General features: G+C 41.1%; 1 protein-coding gene across 1 annotated transcript; it reads left to right on the top strand.

Annotated features, from left to right (window-relative positions):
* Positions 1-1,293: 1,293 nt before the first annotated feature.
* Positions 1,294-1,833, top strand: PLAC1 (placenta enriched 1). Its single transcript, XM_058535316.1, has one exon. It carries the CDS (start codon positions 1,294-1,296, stop codon positions 1,831-1,833), a length of 540 nt encoding a protein of 179 aa, XP_058391299.1.
* The last annotated feature ends 7,436 nt before the right edge of the window (positions 1,834-9,269 follow it).

Below are 9,269 nucleotides of genomic sequence, written 5' to 3'. Positions count from 1 at the left end.
AATGAGGTGCAAACCATGGCCACAAAGAATGTTTTAGGAGACACCTTGTCAATCAACGTGTAGAGTGCAAACCCAAGACTTCTTTTCTTTTTTTTTTTGTTTTTTTCCCCCCAAAGCGCCAGTACATAGTTGTATGTCATAGTTGCACATCCTTCTAGTTGCTGTATGTGAGACGCAGCCTCAGCATGGCCGGAGAAGCGGTGCGTCGGTGCGCGCCCGGGATCCGAACCCGGGCCGCCAGCAGCGGAGCACGCGCACTTAACCACTAAGCCACGGGGCCGGCCCTCCTTTTCTTCAATATGGGACTTTTGAGTCGTTTTCATGTGTTATATGGATTGAAAAATGTAAACTTAAAAACAAGTATGTTTTTGTTTCTGCAATTTCACTATTTTACAGGGTGTCGGATTGATGCATCAAGGAATCTATTGGTCGTAATCACTTAAGATGCTACTATTAGAGTTTATGAAACATTCATCTGATCATTTTAAGTGAGCTGCTTGGCAAAATTTCAATATTTGGTTGTCAGGAATAAACCACAATTTTTTCTTAGGTTTTTATTTAAGTAAATTTGTTGCTACTCAATAAAAGGCAATAGGGAGGAGTTCGTTAGTTTGGTATATGGGAGGACACTGGGGCCCTTAAGGAGGCAAGTGCTGCCAAGCTTGAATTAAACCGTATCTCTTGTCACCTTATTTAATGTTTGGCACCAAAACTGTTTTGCTTTATTTTTTTCTTGGGGTTACACACAAAGAGATGCCACTCCTGATCAATGTAGACTCTCATTCTACATCTGGGGGATATGTGTTTTATACTAAATCAGCGTGGTAAAGTCGCTTAAAAAAGCCATTATAGTCATCTCTAAACACATGAGTTCCAACAATGAAATTAAAGTTCAATTCTCTCTCACAGGAATGTTTTCCTTTTCTTATTTTCTTTTTTCAGTTTTATTGAGGTATAATTGACAAAATTGTAAGGTATTTAAAGTCTATGGCATAATGATTTGACATACGTATACATTGTGAAAGGATTACTCTCATCAAGTTAATTAACAAATCCATCAACTCATCTATTAATCATTTTTTGGGGGGTGAGATCATTTAAGTTCTACTCTCTTAAGCTGTTTTTTTTTTTTTTGGTGCCTTACGGACAGCCTTTTGCTTTTTAAAAAAATGATCATGTTTGAACTTTCAATAGGAAATAAGATGATTTGCCTTTTGTGTTTTTGTATACTCTAGAAATCCTCACCCAGACAACTTCCTGTTTCCTGAGAGTCATTACCTGACCAGCTACAGGATGAAAGCCTTCGAGTGGATAGGAGGGATGGTCATCCTCACCTCTGTGTTTTCGGCCTGTTCCGGACAAAGTCCAATGACTGTACTGTGCTCCATAGACTGGTTCATGGTCACAGTACATCCTTTCTTGTTGAACAATGATGTATATGTACACTATCATGAGTTACACTTGGGCCAGGGTTGCCCTGCAACCCATGTCAGGCCACATGCCTACCAGTTCACCTACCGTGTTACTGAATGTGGCATCAGGGCCAAGGTTGTCTCTCAGGACACGGTTGTCTATAGCACCGAGCTGCACTACACTTCACAGGGTACCTCATCTAAGTACGTGATCCCAGTGTCATGTACTGCCCCTCAACAATCCCCATGGCTCACTATGCCCTGCTCCGTGAAAGTAACCAGCGAGGGAGGGACCACAGTCCAGAACAGTGAGACATGTTATGAGGTGTTCACCTTGTCACAGTCCAGCCAAAGGCCCAACTGCGATTGTCCACCTTGTGTCTTCAACGAAGTAGAGCATGCCCAGGCCCTACATCACTAAGCAGAGGCTCACGAGGGCCGTCCTGTGCAGTTTTTTTCCTCTGTTGATATTTCTGAGAATGGGTCTCTTCACTCGGATGACCTAATTGAGTCCATGTGATCTCCAGATTTGGGGTCTCCTGTAGATGCTCTTTCTAAAATTAGTGTATAATATTTACTAGTATCAGACACATGAGTGCTCTTGTGGCCCTCTTTTGAGTACTTCTGAGAAAGGGCAGCCTGTGGTAATTTCATGAATAAAGCTTTGTTATATTTTTATATCTTTTTTAAAAGAAAGAATAAAATTCTGATGGCATAAAAATATCAGTTGGGCAATTTTATTTAATAAATACATATATAGCTTTTACTATGGGTCAGGCATTTTCTAAGTGCTTTACAAACATTGGTGCCTGGTCTCTTCTTTCTAGGGTGACTTATCTCTCCTTTAAGGTCCCCCAACAGAATCCCTCGCTCTGTATCCCCATTTCACTTATACTCTGCATCATTCAACTTAGCACTTAGCTACATACCTCCTTAGTTTGATCTATGGCTGTATCACTTTTCATCTATGGAAGGCATTAGGTTGCACTAGTGATTTATAAACCACCAATGGTTCTAAGAATCACTCAAGTCACATCCGACCATCCTGAGGCCAAGAGCTGGATCTTATACTTTAGTGACAGACTGATAGTACTTTGAAAGGAATTTTGTTCCCTGACTTTTGTGATCAGAAAATTTCACCCAGATTTGGCTATCCATTAGCATTCTCAAAGACTTGGAAGGGGAAGGAGAAGTAAATTTATTCAATGAATATTCACTGAGTGCTACTACATTCCAGGCACCATTCTAGGCACTGAAGATATGGCAGTGAATAGAAACTGAGGCTCGGGGAAATTGAGGTCACACAACTAGTAAACAAATAAGTAAAGAAAGAGAAATTCAGATAGCGACAAATGCCATGAAGAATTTTTTTTAAACTTAGATGTCTTTTTTTGTTGTTGTTTTTAACAGGGGAAGATTTGCCCTAAGCTAACATCTGTTGCCAAGCTTCCTCCTTTTTATTCCTTCCCCTCTCCCCCACCAAAGCCTCAGTACATAATTATGTATAGTTGTAAGTTCTTCTGGTTCTTTTATGTGAGCCGCCACCACAGCATGGCTACTGACAGACGAGTGGTGTGGTTCCATGACTGGAAACCCAACCCAGGCCACCGAAGTGGAGCATGCCAAACTTTAACCACTAGGCCATTGAGGCTGGCTTGCCACGAAGAATTTGAAACAAGGTGATATGAGGGAAATTGGAGAAGGAGTCAGAGCAATCAGAGAAAGTCTCTGAGGACTTGTCATTTGAACTGAATCTTGAATGTGAAGGAGTAGCCCTGGGATGATCTGAGAGAGAACATTCCAGATAGTAGAATCTTCTCATTTAATCCTCACTGCAACCCTGAGAGAAGTACTCTTACTAGATCCATTTTACAAATAAGGAAACTGAGGCACAGAATTATTAAGAAATTTGCCCTAAGCCACACACCTATTAAGAGGCAGACAATGTTAGCACAATGTACATGGTAATACACACAAAGTGTTTCAGTAGATAAGTAGACATTAGAAATTCAGTTACTATCTTAGTCTATTTGGGCTACTATAACACAGTACCATAGACTGAACAGCTTATCAACAGCAGCCATTTATTTCTCATGGTTCTGGGGGCCCAAAATTCGAGACCAGGGTACCAGTATGGTCAGGATCTGGTGAGGGCTCTCTTCCAGGTTGCAGACTGCTGTCCTCTGGTTGTGTCCTCACATGATGGAAAGAGAGCAAGATAACTCTCGGGAGTCCCTTTTATAAGGGCACTAATCTCATTCATGAAGGCTCCACCATCATGACCTAATCAACTCCCAAGGGCCCCACCTCCTAATACCATCACATTGAGGGCTAGGATTTCAACATATGAATTTTTGGGGACACACAAACATTCAGTCCATTGCAGTCATGAGAGTTGAAGAAACACAGCTGTTCATTTAAAAATGTCTTGCCCCTTCTTGAGAAAGCCAGGTAATAAACCCTGAAACAGCATATTCATTCAACAAACATTTATTGAGCTTGTCCTATGTTCTAGGCATTATGTTAGATGCTGAGCATGCAATGGTGAACATGACTCACACAGTCTAATCAGGAGGAGACAGGGCCGGCCCCGTGGCTTAGCGGTTAAGTGCTCGCGTTCCGCTGCTGGCGGCCCGGGTTCGGATCCCGGGCGCGCACCGACGCACCGCTTCTCCGGCCATGCTGAGGCCATGTCCCACATACAGCAACTAGAAGGATGTGCAGCTATGACATACAACTATCTACTGGGGCTTTGGGAGAAAAAAACAAATAAATAAAATTATTAAAAAAAAAAAAAAGGAGGCGACAAGTCAAGAAGCCTAGGGAGCTAGAGGTTATTCCAGCCCAGAGAACGGGCCTGTGCAAAGACTTGAGGATCTGAGCTGCAGCCATGAGAGAAACTGCAAGTAGTTTAGTCCAATACAATGGACAGGGGGCGGTTGATGGTGGTGAGAGACGAGGCTCAAGAAGTAGCAGTATACAAGACTGTGTACACAAGAACTAGCACTTCCCTCCCCCATCCTCTCTTCAGAAGCTTACAGATTATTAAACACTAAAACACGTATAAATAACTTAGCAAACTATCAATACTAGACATATTAGACCTGGGCTACCATGTGCAAGTTGTGCACTTCACAACTGCAAGGGGCAATATTCACGGAGACACCCCCTGGGGTTGTGTAATGTATCAGCCTTGGCGAAGACTCAAGACCTACATGGTAAAATAATAGTCGTTACCATGTGCCAGACACATTATATATACCTGATCTCATTTAATCCTCACAACAGCTCTGCAAGATAAAAATTATTTTCTCTGTTGTATAGATGAGGAAACTGAGGCTCAGAGAAATTGAGGCATTATGGTTACTAAGTAATATCCCTGGGATTCACACCCAGGTTTGTCTAACTCCAAATTCCACTTTCCCCGCTATACTCAACACTCCCTCCCAGAGAAGAGAAGCTTCTGGTTGGGTTGGAAGATCCAGGAAGATTTCCTGGTAGAGGTGGGCAATGACCCCACTCTTACGAGATGAGGGGGATTTGGCTAAGCAGAGAAGAGGAAGAAGAGCATTCTTTGTGAGTATAAACACTGGGACAGGGTGGAGAAGAAGGTGTTGGAGGGAGGGTAGAGGATGGGGTGAAGATGAGTCCATGTTGGACATGTTGAGTTTGAGATGATAGTGACATCCAAGCAGATATGTCCAGGAATTAGCTCAAGAAATAGAGCTTACGTGAGCTGGAGCTCAAGTGAGTGGTGTAAGGGGTAATTACTGGGAGCTAAAGCCTTGGGGAGACCACATGAATACAGGCAATTAGGACCACAGAATCAGAATTCCCTAACATTCAATCTTCAAGGCACAGGAAAAGAAGAAGAGACATCAAAGGAGACAGAAGAGAAGTGATCAAGAGATGGGAGAAGTATGACTCATGGAATTCTAGGGAGGAGAGCTGGGTGGGCTATATTTTCCAGTGCAACAGAAGAGCCAAGATGGAGTAAGCCTAAGCATCACAGAATTGGGAGCCTTTGAACTAGACCTTAAATGAGAGATGGAATTTCCTCAGGTGAAGATGAAGGAGAAGGGCATTCTAGGCAAAAGAAACAGCAAGAACAAAGATGCAAAGCATCATTATGGGCAAAAATCATATTTTGCTTGGGTAATTAGGCATAATTTTTCAAAATTCAGGAGTAATCTGCACTTGTTGACTTGGACATGTCATTGCTCAGTCAAAGTGTACTTCAACCATTTCAGTTGCCTGTTTGATCTTCTCCACTTGATTGTGTGCTTCTTGGGCATGGGAGACACTCTCCTATTTGTTTGTTTGTTTATTTCTTTTTTTACCCTTCTTGTACATAGTACTTGGTGAAGGTACTATGTAGGTGCTCAATCCAGTTGACTGACTGACTGATTGGTACTGAGAGAGGGCCTAGGAGTTCATAAGCATCGGAACCATTCAAAAGAAGGGAAAATAAAAATGCCTTAAGAAATAACTGCATTTTGAATTGGCTAATTTATTTACCTTTTGAAATGCCACTCTAAAAGAGTATTTTCCTCCTTTATTGTGGTAATATTATGTATTCCATTTTTAAGGTGACATGATTTATAAAAATCTACCACATATTGTTAATCATATTTGTGATAATAATAAGAAATGCTTTATTGCCATCAAAAGAAATGAGCATTTCCACCTTTCTTTCAATCTCTGGGAAAGTCAAAAATGTCTAAAACCATTTGTTATGATAACTGCTTGTCAAATATTTGAAAATTAGAGCCATAATGAGATTTTTCACCCCTAAAAGGAGACTCAGAGTAACATTTAAATTTTTATTCCTATAACCTGAAAACAGCAACCCAGATTTTTTTTTTTTAAACTGTGTAAGGTATATGTAAATGTTCAGGGCAAAAAGTCTTTTATGCCTAATTTTAACTAGTAGCCCATTTTGGAGATGCATGTAAGTACCTCCATCCCTCTATTCCTCCACCAATAATGAGAGCCTTAAACTAAACACAGTGCTGTTCACACACACGTGCGAGCACACAAGCACACACACACACACACCATGTTTATAAGAAATACATTATCAAAGGACAAGTGTTTATTATAAAGGGAAGGCTAACTTTCACAGACGCATCCTTTCATTCTTTTTCTTTTCTTTTTTCTTTAATTCTAATTAGTGTTACTGCCTATGATTGATCTCTATGATATCCTGTTTAATTATAGTTGTTTCTTCCCAAAAAGAGAAAGAGAGAAGGAGAGAGGGAGAGAGAAAGACTTTCAGTCTTGTGATTTTCTACAACTTTTTCAGAAGAAAACAAATGAGTTGGTCAGATTTCAGCTTATAAACTTACATTGGTTATACAATTACAAGACCTTCTGTATTAGTTATCTATTGTCGAACAACAAATTACCCCAAAACAACAAACATGCATTCTCTCCAGTTTCTGTGGGTCAAGAATCTGGGCACTTAGCCGGTGCCTCCAGCTCAGGGTCTCAGGAGGAGCGGTCAACCCGGCGCTGTGGCTTGAATCATCTCAAGGCTCGACTGGAGCTGGAGAGCCACTTCCAGGCTCACTTCCAGGCCTCAGCTCCTCTCTGTGGGCCTGTCCATAGGCTGAGTGTCCTCATGATGTGGAAGATGACAACGACGACGACAACGATGACGATGACGACGATGATGATAGAGAAGGAGGGTGGGGAGGGGAAGAGAAGAGACGAGATGGGAAGGGAGAGAGCCCAAGTTAGAAGCCACAGGCTTTTTGGAACCCAATCTCAGAAGTGACATCTCATTACTTCTGCCATATTCTGTTTGTGAGAAGTGAGTCTCTAGGTCCCACCCCCACACAAGGAGAGGGGATTAAACGAGGGTGGGGATACTAGGCGGCGGGGATCACTAGGGACCATCATAGAGGCTCCCTACCACACATTCAATCTGATCATACTGGCAAACTCCACAGATTCAACATTCTTCAATTTATTTAGGTGAATACAATTAATGGCAGGACACAGACTGGGTGGAAAAATACCTGATACATCACTGCCGTCCCCTTGCCTCAGTCAGTTCTATTTTTCTTCCCTGGTGAAAACAAGTCCTACAAGCCGCAAGTTACAGGACTGACCAACTGACTGGTGAGAAGCATTCCAGAGGAAGCTGCCATTTATTTTTATAAGAGGACACTGATGGAGACATTTAAAGCCAAAGGAAAAAAGTGTAAAAGGTAGATCAAATAATATAAACGACGATACTAGATAGAGGTTCTTAGGTTGTGTCTAATGTGACCCATATTACTGATAATATGAACTGAACAGTCCTCGAATGGCGTGTAATTCAGATCAGGCCAACAATTTTCTAATGAAATTCAGAGCGAGGACGGGGAGGTGGGGTAATCTGTATCGATAGATAGATGGATGGATGGATGGATGGATAGATAGATAGATAGATAGATAGATAGATAGATAGATAGATAGATAATAGACGTGTGTATCTATAGGTATGCATGTATATATTATATATACAATATATATGCCATTACTGTCCAGCTTCTAAGAACAGGAGGCAGGGGGCTTTGCTTATTGATTTATATATGAATATTAGCACAATGTTCCCCATCACTTACTACAGTACTTCCGTTTTTTGCTTTGTTCCTATCCACTTTACAACCATCCGACTTGGCCATTGGTGAAATTCCCATAACCTACCTGAAGGGTAATGCATGAAATCAAAGCAGCTCACAGAATCCTCACATAGCAGTAGCTGAGAGGGGCTAACTGGGTAGAAGCAGGCGGTGGGATTGCAGGAGGATTCATAAACAGGTTTCCGGAAGTGAAGCGACAGGCTAGTCCTTCCCTATGTGGCTGGCTTTGTCAACATTCATTTGTAGATGTTCTCTGACAGGCGGGGGGCAGTTGCTCTGAGTCAGAGAAGTAAATGCTAATACCAGTTTTCAAACCTAAAGGAACATAAAAGAAGTCCTGCCAGCTGTCTAGAAACATACTATTCGAAGGCACTTAAATTCTACAGTTGCTCAAGTTATTTTCAAGGTTATTTTAACTTTGTCACACACACCCTATTATATAAACACCATGCTAATGTAAATTATTCACCTTTTAAGGTTACTTCAAAATTTTTGACTCTTAGCCAAATACTTATTTCTTTCTATCAAGAATTCTTTTAAGTTGTAAGTGTACAACTTAAACACGCACACATCTTTAAAAGGAAAGCTTATTTTCCAAGTGAGCCTGTAGAATATTTATTCTGTTTTCTAAAATGCATTTACATGACAAAGTACTAAAAGAAAGCCAGTGTGGGGAGAGAAGGGACAAGTCCTAGAGCAACAGTGAGGCTGGTTTCTTCGGGGTTAGAGAAACCCCAGCCCTCCCCACTACCAAGTGTGGGTCAAGTTAGGAACAAATTGACCCAAAAGTGAGCTTCAGTGTCATTCCTGCACCAACTCCCTGTAATAATTTACAGTCGGCAATCAAAATAAAATAATCTCCTCAAAAATCTGGCTTTTTTATGATCCAAACTACAAATTAATTCTCGTTTTCATTTCATATTTCATTGGCTTGATTTTTGCTCCACTAAGGTGGAGAAATCACACTCCTCTGAGTATATTCAGATGCACCAAAGCTCTAAACATGTTGTGATATTTGTGTTACAGCAACTATGGGGAGTATTTAAGTTACTTTCAATGTTGTTTTAACTTTATGAAAATATTTAATGACAGTTTTTTTAAGCTTCCCATGAAAAATAACATTCTCCAGTTTGAAGCTCTGCCACCCCCCAAAAACGGTTAGCCTCAGTCCAGAAGGTGTGTATTTTCATTCCTCTGTTCCGTCAAATCAGCACATGATGTTAAC

This window comes from Diceros bicornis, chromosome X, assembly GCF_020826845.1.
Source record: "Diceros bicornis minor isolate mBicDic1 chromosome X, mDicBic1.mat.cur, whole genome shotgun sequence".
NCBI lineage: Eukaryota > Metazoa > Chordata > Mammalia > Perissodactyla > Rhinocerotidae > Diceros > Diceros bicornis.
Note: the sequence above shows the minus strand (reverse complement) of the source record. Positions and strands in the feature narration are given on the sequence as shown.

Bases quoted from the DNA above. Each gene is read 5' to 3' on its own strand.
- PLAC1 (XM_058535316.1), top strand. From the start codon at position 1,294: ATGAAAGCCTTCGAGTGGATAGGAGGGATGGTCATCCTCACCTCTGTG.